This window comes from Haplochromis burtoni, unplaced genomic scaffold (assembly GCF_018398535.1).
Source record: "Haplochromis burtoni strain Fernald_Lab_line unplaced genomic scaffold, NCSU_Asbu1 Contig_133, whole genome shotgun sequence".
Taxonomy (NCBI): domain Eukaryota; kingdom Metazoa; phylum Chordata; class Actinopteri; order Cichliformes; family Cichlidae; genus Haplochromis; species Haplochromis burtoni.
The window spans coordinates 1,343,930-1,371,742 of record NW_024582494.1 but is presented as its reverse complement, the minus strand read 5'-3'; the positions used below and the strand labels follow the sequence as shown (position 1 = coordinate 1,371,742).

Genomic DNA, 27,813 nt, shown 5'->3' with positions numbered 1-27,813 from the left:
TAAGAAGTTCACAACTAGGTTGTTTATTTTATGATAACTGATACAGGATAAATGTTATACATTCTATTTTAACACTGATATTTCGATTTTATTTTCAATGTCAGTATGCAAAAAAAAGAACAATGCAAAATTAAACATTTGGTGATGAATATGATACATAATTTGATCTTCATTAATATTAAACCAATTAATCTTAAGGACTCATTGTTGCCCCAGTGATAACTTGTTTAGCTACAACACAAAAAAGGGGGAAATACAAAAAAATAAACAACAAACATCAAGAGTTGGCTGACAGCAAACACTGTAGAGAACCACATGATCTGTAGATGTGTAGATGCATATATAAAAATACAGGATCCCTGTTGTGTGTATATATATGCACATACAGTAATAACGCATTTACTATAGTTGCAGAGCCTGCAGTGGGCCTACAATTAGACAAAAATGAAGAGAGCAGGATACACATACATACACACGTTTACCATAATCTCCCCATATAAACACACAGAAACCAACCAACCGACCCACAGGCAGGCTCTCCGGCTTTAGAGGCTAAAAACTACATTTGACTTAAAAAAAAAAGAAAAAAAGAAAAGAAACAAACAGACATTCACATTTCTCAAACAAATCCCATGATCTCATGAGTCCTCACCTGATCAGCTGACTCAGCCGTCAGCCTTATTAACGTTACTGCCACCACAGAAGCTTGAATGATGAAGATGCTGAGGATGATGAACTCCGTTCGTCCCGGTGCGTTCCACTCGTGCCGCCAATCAGGGCCGAGCTGGCTCTCGTTGATTACTTCACTGTCTGTTGGCCCTCGTCCCCACATCGTCACTCCTCTCGCTCGCTCACTGACTCACTGCGTTTCTGCCAGTTTCTTCATCCGTGAGTCAGAGTGAATGAGCGAGCACGTCGTGGAGACACGACTGCAGCTGTTTATGTCTGTGTTTAGTGTGCGTATGTCCTTTGCATTCATGCATTTACCTGTGTGTGTGTGTCTGTGTGTGTGTGCACGCATTACTGTCCACCTCTGTGCAGGCCTCTACGGTGAAGAAGGGGCTTTGCTTCCGCTGTAATGAACCTGGTATCTGTTGACCATCTGCCCCTTCACTTCAGTCGAGAGGCAGGTAGTCTTGCAGGGGATGAGATCCTCCTCGTCTTCGCCCATTAGCCAGTTCTGTACGGAGCGTTCAGCCGAGGCTGTAACGTGATTGGTCAGCCAGCTCTGGTGCCACTTGTCGAAGCGTTCGTGCTGGCTCGCTGCCACTCTGTGTTGCGACTGTGAAGGAAGAAGACAAACTGTCAGAGACTTGTCACTGAGAGACAAAACCGGATTTAACAAGCAGAAAACTAGCAGGGTTGGATTTCTTTTCTTCAGCAGAGCTCTGATGAGACCCACGCGGAGGACGGATGTCTAAATTTAAACTTAGATGCCAGCCTACCTTCCTGGCCTTGACGAGGGCCCCTCTGCGGTACATGTAGTCCTCAGAGTTCATGACAAACACCATCTTGTGAGTGTTGAGTTTAAAACGACAGTCGAGACTGCCGGCGTTTTCCACGCCCAGCTGGCGGTGCCACTCTCTCCTGCAGCGCATCGCCTCCACCTGTCGCACTTGCCAGCGGCGAAAACGGCGCAGGTTCCTGAAAAAAATGGAGACACGGTGCGGATTACAAAAAACTGCCTTGACGTATTCTCAGGGTTCCTGAAAGACATCCGTTATACCCTGTTGATCTTTACAAATGTTATCTGAGATGACAGCAGATCTGTCATCAGATACCTTTAACAGAGCGTTCCCATAATGCTACCAGCTGAGGCACAACGAGCCAAACATAAAAACATGAAATCAATCAAAATCTATTTGGGGACACAGTTTTGTAAGTTTTACTTGATTTTTAGTTGAACAAATTCTGTCTAGTCTAATACATAAAAGAAATGCACCATCACAGCACAACGTTTATTAAAAATAAGACGCGTAACGCAGGAGGTGTGCACTTTGGTTTCTCTTTCCAAGTATAATGAAATATAATATATTACAGATTCATTTCCACTGTCACACCTTTATTCTGCTGTTATTTATACTGCCACATAAGTAGAAACAGTAGAAACATCTGTCATACCTGGGCAGAAATACGGGCTTGAAGAAGTAGCCCTCTGCTTGAGAGCACAGACTGGACTCTGTTCCTACAAACTGCTCCATGTAGCTCGACAGGCACTAACAGAGGAAAGTTCCAGCGTGTTTAATCAAAGTCCAGTTATTCATTTCCAAGTTTCTGGCATGTAAACAAGTTTAGAAATTGTTAATAAATAAGTGTTTACCTGAACATCTAGCGGGTCATCAGCCTGGGCCTCCTCAGTGTCCAGCAGCTCGATGGTCATTGTCACTTGACCCTTGTTTTGAATAAACATCACCTGATGACAAAAACGAAACACCCATGTTTGAATGACCTCGCTACACCTGAATCAAAACTATGACCCAAACATGTGACAAAGGCCTCTGCTTTATTCAAACAATTACTTAATAATAATAATAATAATGGATTGGATTTATATAGCGCTTTTCAAGGCACCCAAAGCACTTTACAATGCCACTACTAATCATTCGCTGCCATATCGCGCTATCAGCCCCTCTGGCCATCACCAGTAGGCGGTAGGGTAAAGCGTCTTGCCCAAGGACACAACGACCAGGACAGAGAGCCCAGGGATCGAACTGGCGACCTTCCGGTTACAGATGCGCTTCCCAACCCCCTGAGCCACGGTCGCCCCGACTTGACTGTAATTTCCCAAACTAAAGGCCCCACGTGGCTGTGCACAGTCTGAATGTTATAGCTGTGTACGGTCACTGAGGGGCAGTACCAAACATATTTGGAGCAACTAGTCTACTGAAGGCCTTTATGGGGTTTTTTGGCTGCTGTTGGTTCACCTTCATTGAACGTCTTTGTAGTGAAGCAAACAGTGTTAGAAACAAAACTGTCTGTGATTCTCATTCTGCTGTTCGGATCATTTTTTTATATTTCGTCCGCTTTGAACTGAGCTCTGGCTCATTTCCCATCAGTCTACCTACAACATCATCATCAGGTTTGTGTTGTTTTGGTAGAAATGCACACAAGAACATCTGCATTGTTTCACACACAAAATCTTTTGCTCTGTGTAGTAAAGTTCCTGCACGAATGGACATAAACGCAATGAATTCCTCTTGAGTCAAAGATGGACAGCAGCATCCAGATATCTGGGAGAGAAATTAAAAACAGTCTGCACCCAACCAAAGAGAAGCCGAGATGTTGTAGCGTTCTTGGTTCTCAGTAGAACTGTGCCATATTATACACATCATTTAAGAAAGTATACTTTATTGATCCCCGTGGGGAAATTCCTCTCTGCATTTAACCCGTTCACCCAGTGAAGCAGTGGGCAGCCATCGGGCGCCTGGGGAGCAGTGTGTAGGGGAGCAGTTCAGTGGATTCGAACCACCAACCTTCCGATCATGGGGCCACCACTCTACCTACTGAGCTATCCCTGCCCCAATAACAATAATACACTACATCTCCCCCCACCCTCCTCACAATAGTGTTATACTGTGCGGTCAGTAGTACAGCGTTTCTCATCCCTAGCATGCAGATAAAATTAAAATTTAAAAAGATAAAATTACTGAACACTGTGCTGTTTTCTCAATTGAACATAACATCTTTAAAAAAAACAAACAAAGCAAGCAAACTGTTTGGATCCCAGAAAAGCATTTCCATTCTTCTACAACCGGTAATCAAGTATTCAACAGCTGTTATCAAAGCGTTAGTACCAGAGAAAGGTAGCATCTGATTACATTGAAGTGTAAACGTGTTTATCACGCTGTGGTACAGCTGGCTGTCATAAAATAATTTCAGGTCCACAAAAACGTAGTTAAATCTCAGTCATTAGTTGGAAGGTGAAATTTCAATCGACTGCACCAAAGGCCTCGAACAGCACGAGAAAAATGTAAAGAATGAATCCTTGGACTGGAGGAGTGAGCTGGCTTTTGTTTTCCTACAATCAGGATCGCTGTCCGTAAAACATTCCTTTACAAAAACAGCTTAAGTGATGCACTTTCCTTTTATGGGTACATCTAGTCTTCTGAAATTTTTACCGTCCTGTGAAATCGCAGAGCAGCATATTTTTACTGCAGAGAAGGATAATCTGAAATAGTTTCACTACTTCAAACAACAGCTGTGTGTCAGGGCCAAGCGTTTAACCCACTGCGCTCACCTTGAAGCAGTTCTCTTCGGCCATCACTCGCTCAGCTTTCCACTGGTAGCTGGTCTCCCAAGCTGCTCTAACACACTGTGAGGACAGGTTTCCCCCGGCTGCCCCTCGTTTCCTCTCAGCCAGGTAAAGCTCAACCACTTGCAGACACACCTCGTCGCTCACCAGGTGCTGCAACTTTAGTCAGAGAGGTAAATATTAGAATATGCCAGTGTTCACATTACAGAGTCACGGGACTTAGAGAATTAACCTGTGTGTGAAACTGTTTACCTGTCGGATGATGTTGTGGATGACTTTGTCGATGGTGAAGCCGATATAGGCGTGGATGGTGAACATCTCCCTCAGCGTGTCCTCATATTGTGTAGAGTCCAGGTTGCCATCAAGCAAACTGCGCACCATATCGAGGAAAGCTGGGTAATACTCCTCTAACTCCACCTCACCTGTGGAAGGGGAAGGACAGCACTTTTGTTAGAGCAGCTTCTCATTAAATCATCCGTGTGGATGTGCAGTGGAGACTAGGGCTGCACGATACTAGGAAAACCTGCGATGTGCGATAACTGTGATCAATATTGCGATAACGATATGACTTGCGATAAAATAAATAGCAAAACAAAAAAACAAATACATAATTTCCGTTTTACTGCAACAGTTTTATTTAAAGAAAGCTGCTGTGTTAGCAGAGTAACACCAAAGTGCACTTTAACATTGAAACATTGCCCCCATAAAAACTGTCTGAGGCTTGAATTCTGAAAGACATCCTTCCCGGTCTCTAGAATTAGTTTTGAATAAACATAACACACTTGTCGGTCTTCTTTAAGATCCCAGCTGGCCAGCACCTCACGTGATACACGGGCTATATTTTCACTAGTGTGAGAGTCTGGAAAACACACAGTCTCTAGACACCGTGTTTTCAGTTCAGGGTCTACGGTGAGGAAGTGCACTGTGAAGCTCATATATGGCTCCGTTGTACGACTTGATCATAGGTCTGTAGTTGTTGCGTAGTTTTCAGCTTGGCTCAGTTCAAACGTGACGGTCTTGCGGCATGTTTCGTACATTTGTGGAATGGCGACATGGGAAAAGTAGTTTCGTGAGGGGATGCGGTATCTCTGGTCCACTTTATGACTGGTGAAGCCGTCTCTGCTAACTGTATTTATAGGCATCATGTCTTTAGCCAAAAAAATGTGTAATGGCCTGTGTTATTTCTTTGTAGCGCTTCGACGTTTTCTCATAAGGAGTTCCACTTGAAAAACTCAGATACAGAGACGGCTGTTGGACTGCGGCGCTCTTTGTCTTAACATTAGCAACCTTTGTTTGGCTAGCCCTGTCTTTCTGGAACTCTTCAAACTGTTCTCTGTGGTTGTTGAAGATGATGATGGAGTCGTGTTTCCTCTGGTGGTTGCCACGAGTGTTTGGCAAGTGTTGCAGAGCACCTGTGTTTGGAGAACGTCGTCTTTATCAAATCCAAAGTACCTCCAAATAAGCGAGGTACTAATTTTTTAGCCACGAGTTCATAGTCAGTAGCGTTCTCGTCATGCGTCTCGCTCTCAGCCATTACAACTCTGACTCGTTGCTGCAGCGTTGTTCGCTCCCCACCTGAGTAGGAGGCGGGCCTCTAATCCATTTGATTGGTTAATGCCGTGAAGGGCTCTATTTGACTGGTCAAATGTGTAAAGGGGTTTCTTTGATCAGTTCGATTTATTGTGCAGGCCTAGTGGAGACCCTGTCCCAGCAACCAAAAGCAGTTATTTACAAAAGGCAGGCCTGATGTGTGTTTGAAGAACAGATTCTTCTGATCTGAAGAAGGGTTGCAGCAACAAGTCAGTTATCAGAAACTGTCGGTTAAAATGACTAAATATTTGAAAGTTACTCAAACAAGAGGCTTTTCTGTGTCTTATATTACAAGGAATGTAATATTGTGGCTTAAGACACTCTACATGTACAGCTTGCAATATGCTGAACAAGAATTTAGTTTGTTTTTGATAACCAGTAAACCTAGTCCTAAACAGACTTTTATACAGGTCCTGCAAATCTGTTCAGAGCATCAAAAAGTCTTTCACCACAGATTTCTTCCCTAAACAAAACACAACAACGCTACTACAACACTCAGACTCTGAACAAAGTCAACTAAATAAAGGTTGACACGTAGCATTAGCAGAACGATCATTTTTCAAACGTTATTTTATTGCCGTGCTGTTTTAAACACTGAGAAATGTTTCAAGATATCTGGAACATCATTCCCTTTAGCAAACATTAATCTTATTTAACAGTGTGACTGACACCAATTTAAAAGCACATTCTGATTCAGTGCACATTTATTGAAGCTAATTATCTAATCGTTTTGATGAAGTAACTTGTATATTACAGCGTGTGATTATTGCTCAGTGATCTGGACTAAAGCCACCCACACTGAGCTTACCTGTCTACATCACAGCTGACCAACCCCACTTAAATATCAAACACCTGACGACTGTAAAGATGTGAGTAACTGCAAACATAGACTGGACTTACTGGGCTGCTTGAGGCGGAGCTCCATAGCGAGGTCACACGCCTTTTCCCTCCGTCCCTCTGCCATCAGCAGCCTCTCTCTGCTCTGCTCAGCTCGATGCTCCAGCAGCTGCCGTTCTGCTTGTCGGTAAACCCGCAGTAGCCGCGAACACAGAGTCTGGTGCAGCCGCAAAAAGAAATACCAGTTGTTGTTGACAAAAAACAGGTTGTAGACACCATCCAGCTCCTTTTGGTGCTCTGCTTCGGGGTCACGAAGGTCCACCTTCTCCCCGGCTGCACCCGAGCTCATCTCCATAGGTGTAGACCCCGGGGTCGGTGTGGATCCAGCAGGCTGGCTTATGCTGCTTGAGGTGGTCGAGGCTTCGTTTTCTGCAGGTTGGGATGGGCTGCAGCGCCTCCTCCTGGAATCACCGTTGAGCTGCTGCTGCGGTTGGGACTGGGTCTGGGACTGTGATTGGACAGGTTGGGGTTGAGACTGACAACTGCTGGCTGCTGCTCCTGATGCATTATTACCATTTCCTCCTCCGCCTGCTGCGGTGGTGGTGGTTCCACCTCCTCCTTTATCGCCTCCCTCTTCTAGCTCAGCCTCCTCATCCGTCCATTCTTCAGTATCACTCAGCTCGCCGCGGCGGGAGAAGAACAAGTCGGGGACAAAGTGCTGGATGATGCGTTTGATGTGGTCCTTGTCATCTTTGTGAATGGTTGGTTGTCGTTTAACGTGGTAGATGATGAGTGAGGCAGCATCCTCCAGGATTTGTTTGTCCTCATAAGTAAACACCATGTGAGGTTCACTGGATGAGGCTGAACCATTACGGCTTTGCTGGCCAACACCACCTTCTTCTGTGCTCTGCTCCTGACGCTGAGGTAAAAAGAAGAAACTCAGACAGCAGAAGGAAACTCCTACAGGCCAAGCAGAAATACGGAAACCTTTGACACCAAGAGGTTTCACTGACCTCTGACAAATCCCTTCAACAAAAAAACCCCACCTGCACTCAATGTCCTTTGACTGAAACACACCATCTTCATTATGAGCCATGGTGTTACAGCAAAGCCATTTAAGGAAAATTTTATAGCTCTGTTCTTACTACAAATGCTACTAGAGTAGCTTTGCATACTCACAATTCCTAATAATGTTAATTTATTTCAGTGCAGGCCCTTAACTCATCTCCTGTCTGGAAAAACTGTTTTAGCTCCTCCCCCTTTAAGCCCACCCTCCTCATAAGTTAGCTGTCCTCTAATTGGCTGTCCATGACAAACAAAAGGGTTGAACAGCAGGAGGCGGGGCTGGTGGTCAGAGCTTTGCCCAGGGATTTTGGCTCATAGGGATTACCCATCACGTATACAGACCTCAACAGGTCCACTTTAGTAACGTCAACGTGGACGCGAAATCCTAAAGAACCATCAGAAGTTTGAACAAGTTAAAATGTCAAATGTGAAACTTCAGTCATGTTGTGCACCTGACTGATGAACTGTAAGCACCAGAATAATCTTTTTAAATTTTAGAAAATGTGAGAGGATAATAGTCAGGTTACACTATAATGAACGCTTTTATACCCTCTCACTGAGTCTGACTCTTCTTTTGATTATACAAAAGCGATTATGCAGGACTGCTATATCAGGCTTCACACCTCGCTATCTTTTCATCACCATTCAAGGTCGTGAATAGAGGAGCGTTTACCTCGTCGTAGATGCTTTCAATCTCATTAAGAAGACTTTTCGACCGCAGGGCCTTCATATCGTTCTGTTTGAAGTTGACTCCTTGGTGGTCGAGGGACTTCAGGTAGGCCTTCTCGTACTGCTCCCTCCAAATCTTATTGAAACCCTGCTGGGCCTCTCTCCACTCTTCCTCCTTAGCTTTCAACCTGGAGAGGAAAGAAAAGCTTTAAAGTTGACGCCTAAAAAAAACCCATTCATGTAGTTGAATCTATTTTGTCACCACAGTGCGTTTGTTTTTTCACATGTTAGACTGGAAGGAAAAAGGCAGTTCTTCGGAAAGCACTATTCGTGTAGCAGGCTGCACAAAGACCTCCATGTTGATACAAGGATCCTGCTCACGCTGTCAGCAGCTGAATATTCCCATCATATTGTCACTTGCTTAAATCTCTCAGCTGGTCATGTAAACAGAAGTATAATCAACAGTTTTCCTTCTATAGCCACAGTGATGTAAACATTAGATGTGTTGGTTCAACATCCTGCTATTTCATATGCATATGAAAGAATATTGTGGCTATAATGCTTAAAGTGTCTGCACATGTCAGATGTCACTGGGGAATTCTGAGATAAAGAGATTGTCCTGACCTCTTCAGCACCACAGGCACAGCAGTAGCAGGACTCCTCTTCAGTCCCTCGATGATCTCAGGGGCTTTGTCGCCATAGATACGATACACCGCACGACGCTGGATGACCTCAGAGGTGCCGCCCAGGCAGTCGTCTAATCTGAATCGGTCCTGGTCCTCTGGTGAGAGGCGAGAAAGCTTCTTCTGGACACTCTCTAGGACTCTGATGGTGGCCAAGTTTGTCTCCAGAACAACATCCAACTAAAGAATAAGTGTTAGAGACGGCTTTTAGAGGGCATCTTCTAAAGCTTAGCACCACGCGATATATGTGTTTAAGAATAAAACATCCTCGGGGTCACCAAATATATTTACTACTTGTTAAAAACGCTAACATTAAGATGCACATACCTCAAATCTTTCATCCTCACAGCGATGCAGCTGCTCCTCATAAGGAGTCTTCTTGGAGCTAACAAAGGTTGAATCTTCTGACCAGGAGGGGAAAGACACCCAGGTGTCATTCAATACCTGCACACATACAGATAAAAACACAAGTTTTCATGCCAGCACACTTTTCTGTGGTAACACTTTAAAGATTGCTTTTTATGCACCTTGATACTTTTACTCTGGACTTCAGAAAGTATAATTAAGTTACAATATGATCGCCCGATCAATCTGCTGTAGCACAGATCCCTTTAAGGCATCTTTCTACTGATTGGGTAACCCTCACACACAAAATATTTGAAAAGAGGGTACGTGAGGCTGCCGTGCTGACAGAACGCCTTATCAAGAAGGCATATTTTAGGGGTATGCAGGAAAGGTTCAAAGCAGCCTGGAGGCTGAGCCTCAGCGATTACTTGTACATATGCTGCCTTTGTTATTTGAAACTTTTCTATGAGAAAAGGAAAAACATATTTAAGCTACATACTGCCTCCCTGTCCTTACTGTACTCATCTGATTCTGCATAACCATAATCCACTACCAGCTACCAGGCCATTAATTAGGATTTCTTTCCCTCAACATGCTCCTGATGACTGCTAAGTAATAGACGCTTCTGAAGTTACAATCCTAATATGGCAGTAGGGTCAAAGTTTCTATTAGATGGTCACACGATGTGCATACTACTGAGCAAACAGTACATCTGTGTATACATGTGCTCCTAACTGCATGTGTAACCTTTTGCCATGGTTCAACATTTTCAAAACCGAGTTCCTGTTTTTGTGTACTTTGCACTCGAGACAGAAACACATGCACAAGCAATACACTTTCCCCCCGTTGGTTTCCCACCATTTCACTAAAATACAGGTGGCAATAAAGTGTGAGAAAATGTGGGAAGACTGACTCGCAGCTTCATTCAGACACGCCCACAACAATCAGAAAGAGAGCAATGATGTGCTCCACAAGATATTCACCATATCTGCAAAACGTTACATCAGTGATGCATAAAGTGACATATGAGGTCAGAGTCTTGTACATCACTGTGGTTATTCAGAGTTTTGAAAAGGGAATTATTTATAGTGTTATTTTCTGTTAGATACTGATCAGGGATAGGGTTAGATGATCAACTGAAAGGTTCCATGTCAAGTCTTTGCTGGATTTTATTTTCCCCATTTCTTAAGGACATGACTTTCAGATATTGTTCATCTACTGTAGAGAATTGTTTAGGTTTGACACTCATTTTGTCTGCAACCTGTCCGGTTTTCCACTTCCCTCAAACTTTTTTGCGGACACACTGCACACCATACTGAGAAGTGACAAGTTTCTGCTAATAGCTTTTTAGGAATTGACTTGCTGGCATAGAAATACTATTTTATGCCTGTCAAGCTGTTCCCATCGGCATTATACAGATTCAAAATGGCATGGTTTCAAAACATAGTGATAGTAAAATGTTTCAAAAAAACAGCTGATTAGAAAATTAAATTGATTAGTTGCGTGCAGAGATAGACAGTAACGCGTTACTGTAATCCGATTACTTTTTTCAAGTAACGAGTAAAGTAAGGGATTACTATTGCAAAAACGGTAATTAGATTACCGTTACTTTCCCGTAGGAACGCTGCGTTACTGCGTTACTAAAACTGTGATTTTTTGTGAGAATGTCTCACGACAGTGACGTAAGCGAGTGCGAGGTTCGTGACAACAGCTGTGTGCAGATCAACAATGGATCATATATCGATGTGGGAGAGAGTATGAGCGTGCAGCGTTTAAAGCGTGGAAGTACTGACCTTACTTTGAGTTTGATTCCATAAAAAGTGACAAAAACATTAGTGTCCGCTGTGCGTGGGAAGAAAACTTCTTTTTACAGCGAAAAACCCCTAAACTTCCAACAAGCACCGAGTAGCTACGACGTAATGGGAAACTCACAGAGAAACTCGCGGATTCTTCCACTGACCGCGGCACACCTGCACCAGGGTAACCCTCCGCCTGCCCCACTCCTGCTTTACAGGTGAAAATAGAGCAACAGGACCGCTGAGTCTTTGACTTTATTTATTTTCTGCTGTGTTTTACTTGCATCTATTTGAAAGACTGAGTGTAAACACAAAAATATTTTATTTTATGTGCTGGAATGTGCAGAAAATAGGTTTAAATGTTAAACTAATTTCTTCCAGTCAGAGAATGTTGCAGATAATTAAATGTTTGCTTGATGCATAAAGTTAAAAGATTAAAACTAATAAAACAAGTTTTAAAAAGAGACTTTTCCATCTGATTACATTTTGTATGATGGATTATGCAGAAAAAGTAGAATTGGGCTGAAAGATCTATCGCTTTATCACCTCTTCAGGTTGTAAATCGTGTTTTTAAAAAGTAACTAAGTAACTTAATTACTTTTGAAAATAAGTAATCAGTAAAGTAACGGGATTACTTTTTTGGGGAAGTAATCAGTAATTAGTTATTGATTACTTTTTTCAAGTAACTTGACCAACACTGGTTGCGTGTTGCATGTAGACAACACCGATTCATCACTTGCGAACTTGAACAATTCAATGTTAAGTTGATCAAATTTGTAATTTAATATTCAAGTCAAACAAACTTAAAGAGGGAAAGTCGACACTCAAGATGTGATTTTGTAAAAGCCTGCGCGTTTACCTCAAGCAGCTAAAAGCATGCAAGCTGTAACTTATGGACTGATGTTTATCAACCAGGGTTGATGATGAAATAAATGTGGGGTAAAAACAAAAAAAAGAAAGAAAAGAAAGAAAAACTTGTCAGCAAGATTCAGCCCTGTGTGCATAAGAGCTTACTAACAGCAGCTGTTTTCATAAAGGAAGAGCTTCGAGACATCCTCATATTTGGCAGCCTGAAGGTGTGAGACAGAAACTTAAGTTGGCAACCTCGCCCACCCCCTCATGTTATGTGAGGTTTAGGGAGTCCTCAAAAACAATGACATTCTTAGGTGAGCTGAGCGAGGGACAAAGGCACAAAAGAGGCATGCAAAGATAACAGGAATCATAATATTGTGCGTATCTAGACATCAGTTTCTATGCATGCAGTTCAAACTTGTGCTATGTTGAAAAAAAATAAACATTTAAATTCAGACATCAAGCCAACATGTTAAGATGCTGTCAAAGAAATAATAAGGAACAGATGAAAGGGGCTCAAATGCACACAGATAACTTTAAGAAATGAATGACGCAGTGGTCTTTGTTTGGTAAACTCTTAAGTAGATATACCTCCTTGCATAAGGCCGTGCGCCCACTGCATTTAGGCTGCTGGTAGGTCTTGGGCAGTGCTCTATAGCTGGACCCCAGGCGCTTGCAGGAGGCATAATCCACCTCCCTGCCCCCTCCTCCCTCCATGTAACGATCCGACAGCCCTGACACAGCATGAGAGAGCTCTTTGTCCCCGAGAAATGACTTGAACTGTGTGTACAGTTCAGGAAACTTCCTGCAAGGATATGGACAAAATTATTAATGACAGATAACTGAAGTACATCTGGTATTTTCAGCTAGTATAAAAAGCCCTGTGACGACCATTTAGAGATAACTTTCAAATGTGTAAAGTTGACCTGAATGTCATGTCTGAAAACAAACAATGTCTTAATATTTGTCGCCATTTGCTTCACTAACACTGGATATTAGCATCATAAACCATTTCCACTTTAGTTTGTCTCTTTCTATCCATCTCAAAATTCTTTCCATCCACTCACCCCAAGAAAGGAGTAACAAGCTGTAGCAGCTCGGCTCCTGAAACGACTTCTTGGTTAAACAAGGCGATGCAGCGCAGGAAGTTCTCATATACTTCCTGGCTTTTAAACAGGCGACGAACCTAAACGACAGTTGGGTTGACAATAAAATTCGCTCAATCACTTTAAAAAATAAAAAAAAAGTTTCAGTTAAAAACAAAAAGAAAAAACATTATAGGATTAAAAATTTAGTATAAAAAATTTAATAAATAAAATCCAAAATTACAGCCCAGAAGAATAATCCCTCACCTTATCAAAGAAGGAAAATTCTCTTAAGACTCCATGTTTGCCAACCGAAGCAAAGGACTGATCTTTGGTACAGGAATACTTCATTTTTTTCTAAATAAAGAGAAGAATAAAATCTGAACATCACAAACTTGACCGCTTTTGGAAAATCCCAAACAGCTGTTGAAACTTTTAAAGAAAAGTTCGTGTTGTGCAACACAAAATTATTTTCTAGCAAATGAGTTGGTGCTGACGAAATGAAGTAAAGGAATGCAAATACTCTGTAATTATGTTACAAGCTTGTGAGACACATTTTGCCCAGCATGTTGCAGGCTGTAATGTCCATAATAGTAAATGACATACATCACGGGGCTTACATGCAACACATTAACTTATAGAAATGACTCAATGTAACAGATTAAAAATAAACTGGTATTCAGTAAGTGCTCTTCAATTAAACTGTTACTGTGTTACTCAACAATTATGAAAATAAAGAAATTTACCAAAGTAAAAGCAAATAAAAAGTCCACAAGGGTAACAGTCGTTCCGTAGCGTCTGTAACAAGAATGGTGTCTTTCAAAGCTCCACCTCTCTCTCTCTTGTTTTTAATTAATTGTGAATACGTCAAAATTTTAGACCCTATTTCACAAGATGATGAAGTTGCAGAAACAATCATAAAACGTAGCATTTGAGCTCATAATGCACAGCTTTTGTCTCTTTCACTGACTGACCCGCTGAAGAGAGAAGAACTTACCTTGAGCAGTGGGGACATATGCTGGAGAAGTATGGGCCTCGGTCTCTTTTTGTTCTGTTTGGTTATCGTGTCCTCTTCCTCTGTTCTTTTCAGCTGCTCTTTCCCCCCGGTGAGCGAACTGCCTGTGAACTACAGAAGAGGAGGCACGTGGGCAAAAAATGCTCAGTAGTACTTCTTGGGACTTTGGGAACTTCTTAGAGAACTGACTGACAGAAATACAACGTTTTTGACAAGTTATATATTCAGCTGTTCAAAAGTGGCACTTCACTGTGACTGTGTGAATATTATCATGATGGCATTTCAGAGCCGTAAATATACAAAATGTCACTGTTGTAAACTGTGTTAAAATAACTGGAAATGAGAAATGTTGCTTTCGTGCCCAACTGCAAATTGTTTCTGTTCAAACTGTGCAGATTTTCATCTCCTTCCCAAGTGGAACATCAGAAATCTCCGTCTATGCTGCTCAACTCACCAGTGATCTCTTAGCATCGGGCAAGAATTGTCCAAACTCAGCCAGCAGGTCTTCTTGTCCCTTGAAGAGACTGGCAACTTTAGAAAACACCTCATCTTCTGTCATCCCACTGCTGCCTCGACTACCTCGACTCTCCTTCACCTCCAGCTGTTCCTTCTAAAATGTTATAGAGATATAGGGGAGACACACACACACAAAATAAAAACAAAACTCAGAAACTGCAAATAAAAACCCAACACCTTTTATGCTATGAATATGCAGTATTCATGGCCTTACTTCTACAGTACCTGATATGTGTGAAGAATTTCTAGGAAGGCTCTATAGATCTCTGGATGGTCCAGGAAACGGTTTTTAATCTTGTTGACGTAGCTGATGGCGCTATCAAATTCTACAGGGCTCGTCTCTGAGGCAGGCGGGGACACAGATGAGGTGGCTGCTGGATTTTGGCTCTCTCTGCTGGTCAGAGGAAGAGAAAGTCTGCTGGGAGGCTCTGGAGGTCCTGCTGCTGATGAAGACAGGGGCTCTGTTGTAGCCACCTTGACTTCACTGGTCTGGGCAGGTCCCACTTCAGAGTGAGAGGAAGAGGCGCTACCCGAGGTTGCAGCAACAGCAGGAGCGACAGGACTCTTCCCCTGCGGGCTTGGGGATACCTGCACAGAGATGCATTAAGAAAAAGACTGTTTATTTACGACTTGGGGAGAAATATCTGTTTGTATATGCCGGTGCAGGTGCAGCTAAAATGATGACATAAACCAACTTTAATGTGCTTGTGTTGCTGCAGAAATATTAAACACTCAAACATAAGTTGGCTCTGTGGGTTCGTTTTAAATCCCTCTCTTAGCAGTGTATAAACTCTATATAACACAATAACAATTGTAATTGTAGACAAAAGGTACACAGTAAACATAAAGCACTAAATATTAAAATGATTTAACAGAAAAAGTTTACATAAACTTTCATAGGTTTTAGAAAAGAAACGCATGCATTATGCATACTTTATGCCTAATGTTCAGAAAGAAAAGTGACTGGATGTTTATATTAATGTATTTGTAATCTAAAGTCAGTATTAAAGGAAAGTAGTTCTGATGCAAATCCCAAGTCACACTAACATTACACCTAAGATTGCCCAAATCCCATTATCTTGCCATCCACTACCTAAGCACGATCCATCTCTCAGAACAAAACATCCCTGGAAGTTAGTTCCCAGCTTTTACTTTAAAATAATAAAATTGTACACAGAAACTGAAAGAGCTGACACATGTAAAAGTTTAACTCAATCTGACACGGACCAAATGCCACAGAGTGAAATCATTACAAATTCCTCAGTGTAGTCGTTTTTGTATCACACCGTAAAATTCTTTTAAAGTCTAACATAGATTCCTAATCTCTGAAATTCTTTTTATATACAACTTGTATATATTTGGCTCTTTGTGATGAGATTTAAGTGCTTGTTTCAGCCAAAATGCACAGGAAGAAGCAGAACACCAGCTGAAATTTTGTCAAACTACAAAGCTGCTGTCACATTTTGTAGTGAAATCTTCGTGAGGGCTTTTTCAGCCAGATCATTCAGCTGAAGTTCAGGGCAGTAGAGCCACACCTGTTTCCTCCTAAGATGTTCTGTGGTCTTAAACATATAATGCTGTCAGCATACACTGCTGTACATTGCTTTACTTATATCTGATATCTCTTTAAAAAGAGTATCTTACCTGTGCAGAGAAAGGAGACTGAAGGAAAGCCATCCCATTCTTAGGGACCTCTATCCGATACCCCGGTGGCAAGAAGGCATTGAAGCCCAAGACGAGGTCTGGGTGTCCATGAAACAGTTGTGATACACGGTTTATCACTCCCGGTGTGTCGATGCTATTTCAGAAGACATACAGATAGTTTAGAAGTTTGGTTGAGAAAGATTGATTAACTACTTCTCTCAAACACCACAAAGCAAAAACAGAAAACAAGTTATTAATAAGCGCTACACATGTTAGCTTTAAAGAAAAAGGAGCAAAGAGGATTTGCTTTTAGTCCTCGTTTCATTTCATGATAATAATACCAGTTGCATAATTACAGTAAGAAGCTATGTGCAGTTTCATATGCACTGATAAACTCCAGATTGTGAAACAGAACTAGTCAAGGATTAAACAGCACAACGTAATGAAACTCCATAAACAAGCAGCACACTCACCATCTAAAGAATATGTATGGGAATGTATGTCATTAAGAATGCATTACTAGAACTCCCATTACTTCTGGTTTTCACCCTGGCAGAAGTACAGCTGCCAGTTGGTCACAAGATTATACAAAAACCATCAAGCTGAATTTCATAAGACTTGGTGGCGTATGGGTAAATGAAGATCCCACTGTATTTTAAAGTGGATCTGGACCACCTCCCTTAAAAACTGCACAACAGAAATCAGTGTGTGAAATCCTGTGTAGTAGTTACTTGTGGTTTGTTTGCATAAATGCCCAATGATACCTCTGCGACTTGAACTCCTTCATGATGTCGAGAAACTTGTTATATATCCCAGGGTCATTCGCAAAACGAATTTTGACTTGGTCCAGATATGACAAGGCATCTTCAACCTAAACATGGAGAAGAGGAAGAAAAAATCAGTACAGAACAAAGCACAGGCAGTCTCAGCTGGATGTATGGAGCAGCATTTTCCCCAGAATCCAGCCACGGTGCTCACGGTGGATGATTTTACAGCTACAAAGCTTGTTTATAGATTTCAAATGCTACGTTTTGCATTATTAATAAATGCATTTATTTCCGATTTGTACTATAAAATTACAGGTAGCCCCATCGTACAGATTTGTTTCAGTGCTGCATACGTGAAGTTACGTGAATGCTGACTGATTTGTTCACTATCAGCCAAAGTGCAACATCAACAAATCCTCTGGTTAGCAGTACAAGCTGTTCAACTAACGCTAAAATAAATAAATAACTGGGCATACACAAGAGACACCAGGCAGCTTTTGTTCATTACTCCACTGCTTTCTTTCGCTACCACAGCTAGGCTAGTTTAGGTTGCGCTAAAGGGGGAAAAATGTCTTCACACAAGCCATTGTCACAAATAGTCCACATCTTAAAGAGGGTTGTTGTAGCTAACGTTTAGCCAGGAGCCAGTCGACTCACGATAATAACTCCACCAACACTTGCAACACCTACCCGCATACAAATTTATACAATATGTTTAGTCACAGCTGGTCCCCGGCCAACAGTGTCGCGTTGGCAAAAACAGTACGACATATTAAAACACTACTATAACAAAGAAACGTGTACTGAAGCTGCTAATGAAGTGAAATAGCCGTTCTTGGCTAGCCTGGCTGACGTCCTCCACTTTGTTCGGGTGGCTGAAAAAACGAACAAGGAGGAACTTCCCACAAACGAGGTCTGAGTTAACGTTTGCTCACAGAAGCACTTATTGATATGGCAAATGAGAAAGTACCACTAACTGTGCCACTCCACTGTCACTCGCACATCCACTAAACGAAACACAGCTTCTAAATCCAACATTAAATGTTAACGTTAGGCTGTTTAGCAATGAATTACTTTTAATAGGCCAGCGAGCTAACTAACGTTAGCCAGCCGTTCCTTTCACTACTCTCGACGACAGAAGAGAGAAAGAGAAAAAAGCCTCAAATCCAATGCAATGATCCGACGAACAAAATGGTTCTGACTCTCAGCCACTTTTCCCTTGTCATGTCCGTTGTCTCCTTACCTTCAGCTTCTGGAAGTGCTGCTGCTGCACTTGCTTTTGTGTTATAACGTAAGGCTTGTCTTGAATTTGGTTTATTTGCTTCGCGGTGCTGTGCGCCTGAATCTTCGCCATTATCCCGGCGACAGGAGGCTCGAGAGCCGCTACCACAACTTAAGAGGGAAGCTTCGGCGTTACCTCCAGTTGTTGGCTAGCCGACAAACCTTGCTCTCGGTCGGGAAGCCAGCCTGCCAGCAAGCAACCCTACTCTGCCTAGCTGGACAGTCTAGGTACAGAGGCAAAAAAAAAAAAAAAAAAAGGACGGGAAATCCAGCAGAATGAAGGTTGATGACAGACAACCTGCTACTCTCGGTGACTTTGATGAAACATCACCATCGAATTAAACGAGCCCAGGCAAGAAGTATCGGAAAATAAGCCCAGAGACAATGGTTACCGTTTTTCGTATTTAAAAAAAACTAAAGCCTGTCTCTTTAAATTCGGCGGCAGCGCTCTGTCTTGGCGTCCGGAAGCCAGAGTAGGAGTGAAAAAAAAAAAAGTGAAAAATTGAACTGCGCAGTCGCAGCGATGGGAGGAGCTGAGTTCACAAGAATCAGATTGCTCCACTCCCCCTTCACTGCTACAAAGGAGCAGCGCTACTCCATGCAAAGGATGGCTGCACACTCCACAACGGTGCCCACGGAGCTCGACGGTGGACCGAATGCCGACTGTGAGAAAGATCGATACGGGGCTATTGATAGACACCTACGGCTCATTCAGAGGGCATTCACAATGGATTCAGCTTGGTTTTCCAATGCAGGAGCCAGAGGCAGTTTTAAACAACTTTAATGGATATGAGGAAGCAAAGAAAGGAACAAGTATTTTGCTTCGAAAGGGTTTATTAGTGACTGATTTACACATGGTAAGACATTAGGAGTAATGATGACAAATGAGAGAAAAAACAAACAAACACAATTTGTGCATTAAATATCTACAACACAGTGTTCATTCTACCACTGAAAGGTGCTGAAAGGAATCCATCACAGTATTAAACTATGGGGACTTTGCTGCTAGTTTCCACCTTTGTAACCACTGCTGAAAAGTCAGTCCTCCTTTACTGACCTCGGGAAGGACATGCTGGGCTGGCCTTTCCCACCTACAACACACAAAACAGGGAAGTTAACTAGAGAATGAGATGCTGGACTACTGAGCAAGGGCATGAATGGAAAATAATTAGAGCCAATAAATTCAGTTAGATATTGGCCTCAGATGTGCTGGAATGAATGTTTTATTTTTTGTTTTGTTTTTTTTGTCAGTGCGCCCCAGGGTGGCTGTGGCTACAATGTAGCTGCCATCACCAGTGTGTGAGTGTGTGTGTGAATGGGTGGATGACTGGATGTGTAAAGCGCTTTGGGGTCCTTAAAGACTAGTAAAGCGCTATATAAAATACAGGCCATTTACCATTTTACCATTTAATTCAAGCCATGAAGTCATTTAGAAATGGTGTAATCACCTGTCTGTAGATGTTAACAGTAAGGTTTAAGACTTCGTTTACTACCAAAGAATTAAGAAAGCTGGTCTTTTTTGAAATAGTTTGAGCTGCAAATCTATATTTAGATGACTTAAACCACTATCAGCCAGTTTCCGTACCTGGATTAAGCTTCTACATTTAAAAAAAGAAAAAATCTAGAAGATCACAAGTTTAAAAAAAGAAAAAAGAAAAAAGAAGCTTTAGTCCAAGACTGTATATTCACTCTGGAATAATGAGATGTCAGTCAGTCAATAATAATCAGAATTACTGACCAGGTGTAATTTATCCATTGCATTACGGAGACCAGTTAAAAATGGCAAGTACATTTATCTCTCCATAATGGACTCCAGCAACAAAAGCCTAGTCAGACAATCAATGAAAGATCATTAAAACTGCCTAAATCACTTAAATTTGGAAAGAAAAAACACTTACAAAAGTGTGCACGAATAATCTTAGTATTGTCTAAAGGTTAAACCAGGAAGTAGTTCTAATGAGTGTTTAAAACATGCTCTTTTAGTGATAACTCGTCCATTCACTTGCAGATGTTGTTCAGGTAACCGTGTCACTCTAGATCACAGGTGTCATTTGGCCCGCGAAGCCATACCAAATTACTATTAGAGCTGGCCTACTGGTATTATACAGCTAATATATATATATATTGTTTAGTATTAAGCTTTGCTTGTTCCATATTCAGTTTTTCAGCAAAACGTGTCCATAAGAAAAGATTCATTCTCATATCTGGAGGAATAAATATGTTTCAATAAATATTAACGTTAGCCCGCGACTTTGTTCCAGTTTTGAATTTTGGCCCACTGTGTATTTGAGTTTGACACCCCTGCTCTAGGTAATTCCCAGATCTCAATTTGTAAAAATACACCCAGATTAGAAAGGAGAAATCTCGATTAAGCAGCAATTAAAATAATATTGATAACAGGTTATCGGTTTAACAGATGCGTCTCACCAATAAGAGATGGCGGTTTTGACTTGGTCCCCATAAGAAAGGCCCTGTGCACAGCGGTGAGTGAGCCCTCGGACTCTTGGTACCAAAGACTTAAGAAGCTTTTGGTCCTCCTCCATGACTCTGGACAGGAGAGCTAAGAGTGCAGACAGACAGCAGTATGTTACTAAAAATCCACTGAGCATTTTATTTTTTGAGGAAATTTCTCAACATATTAAGTACGTGTACACCAAACACTGCCCTCATTTGTGTTTAAACCAAATGCTTTAAATCTCTTATCTCCCGATAAGTTCTCCTGGTTACCCTTTTGATCAGATGCCTCCAGCTGATCCGCTTCCTTCTTTATCTTCTGCAGAGTGGCAGAGTGAAGCTGAAGTAACTGACGAAGAAAACGCAGCTCAAGCTGTTGTGAGCGAGATCGGGAACACAACTCCTCCGGAGCCTGAAGTCGGGTGTGAAAGTCAAAAAAAAGTTACTAGTATGCAATATATGAGGAAAAATAAAACAGTGAAAAAGGACACCTCCCAGCAGCTTTGGTACATGGAACTCTATTTTCCTTCTGCTCAGTGAAACTGACTTTCAAAGATGCAATTTTTATCATCCCTGGTTGTGAGGGGTTCAGCATCGATCAATGACCGTCCGTTACAATCACTTAGGCCACATTTAAGAATTGGCTGCAAACACTGATTTTGTAGAAAATGATTTGAGAAAGATCCAGAGGAAAACATAAGTGATGTTAGGATAGTGAGACGGTCACAAAGTCCCTTTAAAAGATTTCTTTGGAGGCCATTACCCAGGCAGCATGACTGAATAAACTGTTTGTTTTAGTGACTGAAATTACAATTTGAATATTTTAAAATAATACAACACAAAATCATGATGTCACCAGTTCAGAACAATGCTCCACTGACTAACATCTACTTTTACTGAAGCAAATGACTCAGTCACACTAAAGCAAGATCATCATAGCAACCTCCTTTCAGCAAAGGAAGGAAGGAAGGAAGAATGAAGTGGTTGCCCAGTGACTGCATTGAATGTTTTTAGCGTTCAGCAACCAACTCCAACTGGACGCCCTGAGTTTGAGCGTGCAACACTTCCAAACTCTGGCAACCACCTTCAATCACAAGGCGACTGCAAAGGTTGTCTGCAAATAATCGGTGTCTAATTTACGAACATGGACAGTCTGCCTGAACGATGCAATCATTCGGAGTCAGCTGAACAGAAGAGCTCGTCTGCAGAGCGTTCAGAGGAGCCTATCAGGTCAAATTTCACTGCGTGTTATACCTGCATAACCATGCACGTGACAAATAAAGAATCTTGAATCTTCATTTGTAAGAGACGACTCCAACTGCCTGTCGATTTGCAATAAACAGCTGACCTGCAGTAACTACGTCGCAATTTGTGAAAGAATTAGTGGGGATAGGTTAATTGGTTAATCCAAATTGCCCATAGGTGTGAATGTGCGAGTGAATGGTTGTCTGTCTCTGTGTGTTAGCCCTGCGACAGACTGGCGACCTGTCCAGGGTGTACCCCACCTCTTGCCCTATGACAGCTGGGATAGGCTCCAGCGCCCCCGCGACCCTGAACAGGATAAGCGGACGCGAATGGATGGATGGATGTTTTAAACCTATGAGTTTCTGGCTGGGCTCTCAATGCAAGTAATTAAATGAATTTGTGGTATTTAGATGGTAAGGGAGGGACACAGATTTGCAATTTTCACTAATTAATCACCATATCATCACAAACAGATTGCAACCGTAGCAAAACATGAGCGTGAGAGCGAGCCGAATCAAAGAGAAAACAGTAAAACTGCAATACTTTACATATTATATGCCAGAACTCACCTTGTACAGAGGGAATGCCAGACTCTGACACACGCTGCTGAAGGTCGGGGACCGCAAGCGATGGATGGACAACCACGATGCAGGAATTCGTTGCATGCTAAACAAAACAAAATGGAATTATATTTCTGGTCAGCGAATGTCACCGCTGGACAAGGACAACAATTAAATATGTTTTTGTGTTGATTCACTGCAGCTGGGCCACAGATGTACCACCAACAAGGCAAATATAGGGATACCAAGCAACATGCTCATACCCTTCGATAGTTCTGCGGTCCAGGGAAAGAAGTGAAACTGTTCCCATCTGTCTGGCCTCCTTAGACACAGCGTTCCTTAGACTGTTGGCTGCAGTGGTCACATCTTCAAACTGTGCCACTAGTTTTGCCTGGATGAATTCCTCTAACTGAGACAAAACACAAAGATTAAAATCCTCAGAGTGCTACAAAAAACCCCCATAAGAATTAAATTTTAGTCACTCTCGTTTTTCACCCCAGACTGAAGCCTCTCATCAAACATATTTCACTGTCATTGATCCTGACCTCTCTGTGAAGATGAATCAGCTGCGTCTTGGCTGTCGAGTTCCCCTTAATCAGACCTCTGATCTGCTCTTGTCTGAGAAGCTATAAAAACAAGAAAGCAGAACATGATTATTTTTATGATCAGAATCAGAAAGGGTTTTATTGCCAAATGTTGAGCAGGTTTACAACATTAGGAAATTGCTGCGATGATGTGACAAATGCTGACAAAAAGTCAGTCTCCTCACACCTAGCAACCATCTAGACCACAGATCTACAATATATAATGCATGGAGAAAATATTTCATCCCAAAATATTGTCTGTCAACTCTCACCACTAGTTGTCTGAAGTCCAGTATGCTCTGCCACTGCCTGCGAAGGCTTCTTAGCGCCTCCTGTCGACTTTGGGCATGTTGGTCAAGTTGGATGCAGCGGTCTCTGATATAATCCCTGGCGGCTGCCTGCATCACACACTGCAGTTCCACCTCGAGAGCTGATCTAACAGTTCAGAGCACAAGGAAAATAAAAAGCATGTAGAAGACGAGACAAAATTATTGCCTCTAAAGATATTACCACTAATTAAAATGAGCTCACATAGCTGTTTTCAAACAGGATGTAAATACAAAGTTTAAAAACATTGTATCGTTCAGATAAAAACAACAACAATAACAGTGGCTGTTTGTTGCCCCCCCACACACACAGAAACCCAACTCCCAAGGTGCAGTACTGCAAAAAAAAACATGAAATGTATGGCAAAGGCAGAGAGTGAATTGGAATGAACTTACAGTGCCAAGGAATCATCCTGGAGCTCATCTCTAATACTGGACACCTCGAGCTCAGCGTCCTTCTTACGGGTTTGCAGCTGGTTTTTGAGCTGCAGGACTCTGGAGCGAGTCTGGGCCAGTTCCACCAAGCTCTGCTCCACTTCTTCCCAAGCAGCCTGCAGCAACAATCACATGCGGGTCTATGCATGAAAAGTTACCAATCGCAGATTCCAGGAAAAAGAAAGAGATGATCATCGTTCGATCAAGATTTTATGTATCAGGACATAATGTGTGAAAAAATAAGCCCACTCTTACTGCTTCTGTTTATTTCATTCACTGATCATCAGCAAATGTGACATTGTTGTTAAAGCTGGTTCTACAAGCTACTGAATCATATGGTGTGTTTAACCTTTGACAGTGTTTCTGCATTTTGGATTAGTTTGTTAAATCAACAATGATATGGTTTAATATGACACGTGCTATTGTTTGTATTTACCTCATTTTAAGACCAGATTATCTTTATTATGTCCTGATATGTAAACTGTTAGAATTAACAGGGGGTGTGCCATTTTTCACCATGATAGTATGAACATGGTTTTGTCTGCGTTACTATTGGTATACTGCAGGGGTAGGCAACTCCAGGCCTCGAGTGCCCGGTGTCCTGCAGGTTTTAGATGTGTCCTCGAACCAACACAGCTGATTTAAAGGGCTAAATGACTCCTCAGCATTTCTTGAAGTTCTCCAGGGGCCTGGTAATGAACTAATCATTTGATTCAGGTGTGTTAACCCAGGGTGCGATCTAAAACCTGCAGGACACCGGCACTCGAGGCCTGGAGTTGCCTACCCCTGGTATACTGCAATGTGACCGCACCTCTAAGAGGGTTTTAACTGGTGGTAATTCTTTTTCCTCTTCTGCCGACATATCCAGAAGGTGATCGCTTTCATAGCGGAACCTGCATGTCAAAAAAGAAATAAATACATTTTTAAAATGCATTACACTGGAAATCTGGAAGCATAACGTGAAATGAAAGATCCCAGTCACTGCCTTACTGCAGAGCTGTTACATCCCGTGTCACGTCCAGAGACGACAGTTTCTCCTCCAATACCTTCTGCTCTCTTGAAGCCAAATACTGCAGCGCTGATAGAACATGGTTTGGAGGGTAAGTACCCAACACGTTCTGGTGACACAACAAGCAACAGCGTGTTAATGAAAAGTCAAAATTAAAGACAGTGTTAACACAAATACAAAAATATTTTGTAAAATCAGACACAAACACACCAACCTCAACAGCACTCAGCCAGTACTGGAATACAGCAGTCCGCTGCTCACGGGTCATGCTACAGGGAAAACAAACAAACAAGAAACTAAATACATTTTAAAAGCTGAATAACTTAAATCGAGTACAGTCTGCGGTCCTTACTGTGTGGCTGCAGAGTGCTGTGTTTTCGATTCGCACTCTTGTAAAGACTGATAGAAGTGGACCCTGTCGTCACACAGCTCTCTCACATCGCGCTAAAGAAAGAAAACAAAAGTAATGGATGATTTCATCAAGTCAGCAGCTGATATGCTACAGTTGCCTCGGTAAGCAACTGATTCCAGATTTGTGCGAATGTTAACATTTCTGCCAGCACACATTAGGTAAGGTTAGGTGAAGTAATGTTGGGTTAACTGGTAACTATAAAAGTCTGAATGTCTGTCTGATGGATAGAAAACACACAGAGTCCCTCCAAAGCAGCTATATTTGCTATTTCTGTCTGATAAACATTCTAAATTTTAAACTTAAGTAAAATACAGATTCGGGCATGTTTTACCAGAACTTGTGCCTCTGTTGCCACTTTGACATTGAGGCTGTTGCAAGAAGATTTATCAAACAGCACTTCAATTTCTGCTTTTCTGCAATAAACACACACACAAAAAGAAAAACGTGTAAAAGGCATCGCGGCTCGTTTTCACTTAAAATGCATCAGTAAATGTTTTGTCTTACCTGGCCATCTGTTCCAGAGCCTGGCAGTGCACACTGATCTGTTGGACATCATCAGAAAGATCCTTGCAGCTCGAGACGCAGCGCTGCCTGAAAGCCTGAAGCAGCAGCTCTCTGCGTTGGCCGTCTTCCACCTGAGCCCAGGTTCGACTGATAGAGCTCTCTGTGTAATCACAGCAGAAAATGCAGCTATTAAACGCAAACGGCAAAATAGTAGAGAAAAACCATTTCTGCCGTTCACCCTCAACAAAAGTTAAAGAAGAAAGATCTTTTCACAGCCATGTAAATTAAGTTGAGAAAACTGATATCACCGATTCAACCTTTTCAGCCCTTTGTGGTAGAACTAATATATTTGAGCTGAACCTGTCACCATGTGAAATGTGTGAAAAAGATATTTTTTCAGAACTTCTCTCATTTTAACTTTAATTATTTTATCTTTATATAAGAAAACAATCACAAGGTGTAACTCAGTACCTTTTGAAACAAACATACACAACATCAGACGTGTTTGCATCTAATCAAAGTAGTGACAACACATCAACTGATGATTTTGAATTGAGCATAGGTGTGAATGTGAGAATGATCGGTTGCTGTCTCTGCGTTAGTGTCCAATGTGCACTGCGTCTCACTCAGCAGGACAGGCTCCAGTCCCCTCACAACCCTGACTGGAGGAAAATTATGGCGGAATGGCTGGAAGTCCTGCCCACAGTGTATATGATGGACTAACCTTGTGTGGCCATCTGCTCCTCTGTAACACTCATCTGAGAGTCCAGGTGACTAATCTCTTCTTTCAGCTGCTCTATCTTCTTCTGGAGATCTTTACGCCTTGCAGCCTCACTCTGGCCCTCAGCCTGACAAGACTGCACACCAGTAAACACAAACATAGCTTTTACAGAAACTCCACTTTGTGAAGCGCAATCACTAACAACTAAACTAAATTATAACTGCTGGGGAAAAGAAATAAGTTGCAGCCTACCTCTTTGTCTTGAAGCGATTTATACCTAATAACAATGTCAAGGATAACAGAGCAAATAAATAACAAAGAAAGGTAACATTCAGGTCCGGGAGAAATTTAAAGTCTGTTGGAAAGAAGCTGGAAGCTTTGCAAATCAAGTCAAGACCAAAAAGGATACCACTGAAGATTGCCACGCATGATCCTCGCATTCCTAAAAAGACAGAAATCAGTCAGAGGTTGCAGTTTATTTTAGAAAACAGGCCATTCATACAAATGTTTTTTCTTTTGTAATGAACCAGTCCTGAGTAAATGTTTGAGGGCAGGAAATGAGCCGTGCTCTCGTTATAATTTAGTGATCAAAAGGTTTATAAAACAAAACAAAAAGCAAGCGAGAACAAAGTCTCACCTTTGCTGGAAAACATGCTGGGTGACATATTTCCATATCGACTTCCCCGTCCCAACACAGAGTCTGGAAAACAATCAACATTAGTTCAAGGCTAAAAAGTTAGGTAATAACATTGATGACAGGTCATATAAGTGTAGATACCTACGTTTTAAAATAGCTGTCATTAGGCAGCCTGTCCGGGGACAGCCCAAACTCCTCTGTCGCCCAGCGTTTCAAGTCCTGAACAAGATTTCTGTCTCCCATCCTGACAAATAACAGCGGGTAACGAGCTAAAGCTAGAAACAACAACAGGAGACTGTTATCATCAGCTAGCGTAGTTAGCTTAATGAGTGCACGTAATTCACAGATGTCCCTCCAACTTACCGTGCTCCCACGAAGATGCCTCTTTAATACAATAAAAACAGTTTACGGCGCTAAAACGGGAATATTGTTTAACCTAAACCTACTCAAACTTTCAAGTTCCCGCCTGTCGACAGCATTTCCGATCAACGACCACAGAGGAAGAGGAAAAAAGTACCGCCACCTGCTG

The 27,813-nt window shown here is 42.0% G+C and overlaps 2 protein-coding genes across 3 annotated transcripts; both read right to left on the bottom strand.

Moving 5' to 3' along the window:
* On the bottom strand, window positions 1-18,828 carry sin3b (SIN3 transcription regulator family member B). Of its 2 annotated transcripts, none has more exons than XM_005930913.3 (19): window positions 18,360-18,828; window positions 17,114-17,220; window positions 16,350-16,503; window positions 14,931-15,293; window positions 14,644-14,799; window positions 14,172-14,300; window positions 13,442-13,531; window positions 13,157-13,275; window positions 12,681-12,894; window positions 9,424-9,540; window positions 9,038-9,276; window positions 8,418-8,601; window positions 6,743-7,598; window positions 4,505-4,674; window positions 4,238-4,411; window positions 2,321-2,413; window positions 2,122-2,216; window positions 1,446-1,644; window positions 1-1,282 (listed from the first exon to the last, which is right to left on the bottom strand). In XM_005930913.3, exons 1-19 carry the CDS (start codon window positions 18,468-18,470, stop codon window positions 1,046-1,048), a joined length of 3,807 nt encoding a protein of 1,268 aa, XP_005930975.1. In that variant the 5' UTR covers window positions 18,471-18,828; the 3' UTR covers window positions 1-1,045. The 2 variants fall into 2 exon arrangements, with proteins under 2 accessions (XP_005930975.1, XP_005930976.1); XM_005930914.3 differs by lacking the exon at window positions 18,360-18,828 and adding an exon at window positions 17,807-17,949.
* haus5 (HAUS augmin-like complex, subunit 5) lies at window positions 18,636-27,813 on the bottom strand. Its single transcript, XM_005930912.3, has 20 exons — window positions 27,648-27,813; window positions 27,430-27,559; window positions 27,285-27,347; window positions 27,057-27,089; window positions 26,900-26,924; window positions 26,651-26,783; window positions 25,927-26,086; window positions 25,754-25,835; window positions 25,363-25,454; window positions 25,225-25,279; window positions 24,992-25,119; window positions 24,813-24,894; window positions 23,963-24,117; window positions 23,513-23,675; window positions 23,202-23,282; window positions 22,920-23,065; window positions 22,666-22,762; window positions 21,125-21,263; window positions 20,825-20,957; window positions 18,636-19,488 (listed from the first exon to the last, which is right to left on the bottom strand). Exons 2-20 carry the CDS (start codon window positions 27,525-27,527, stop codon window positions 19,386-19,388), a joined length of 1,968 nt encoding a protein of 655 aa, XP_005930974.1. The 5' UTR covers window positions 27,528-27,559; window positions 27,648-27,813; the 3' UTR covers window positions 18,636-19,385.

What these genes read in the sequence shown, in the direction of transcription:
- sin3b (XM_005930913.3), bottom strand. Translation starts at nt 18,470, where the DNA reads ATGGCGAAGATTCAGGCGCACAGCACCGCGAAGCAAATAAACCAAATT. An exon ending in CCGATGCTAAGAGATCACTG is followed by an intron (nt 14,301 to 14,643) that starts GTGAGTTGAGCA and finishes CCTCTTCTGTAG; the next exon opens with TTCACAGGCAGTTCGCTCAC. An exon ending in ATATGTCCCCACTGCTCAAG is followed by an intron (nt 13,532 to 14,171) that starts GTAAGTTCTTCT and finishes CTCTTTATTTAG; the next exon opens with AAAAAAATGAAGTATTCCTG.
- haus5 (XM_005930912.3), bottom strand. Translation starts at nt 27,527, where the DNA reads ATGGGAGACAGAAATCTTGTTCAGGACTTGAAACGCTGGGCGACAGAG. An exon ending in GGAGCAGATGGCCACACAAG is followed by an intron (nt 26,087 to 26,650) that starts GTTAGTCCATCA and finishes GTGATTACACAG; the next exon opens with AGAGCTCTATCAGTCGAACC. An exon ending in ACTGGCTGAGTGCTGTTGAG is followed by an intron (nt 25,120 to 25,224) that starts GTTGGTGTGTTT and finishes TTGTGTCACCAG; the next exon opens with AACGTGTTGGGTACTTACCC.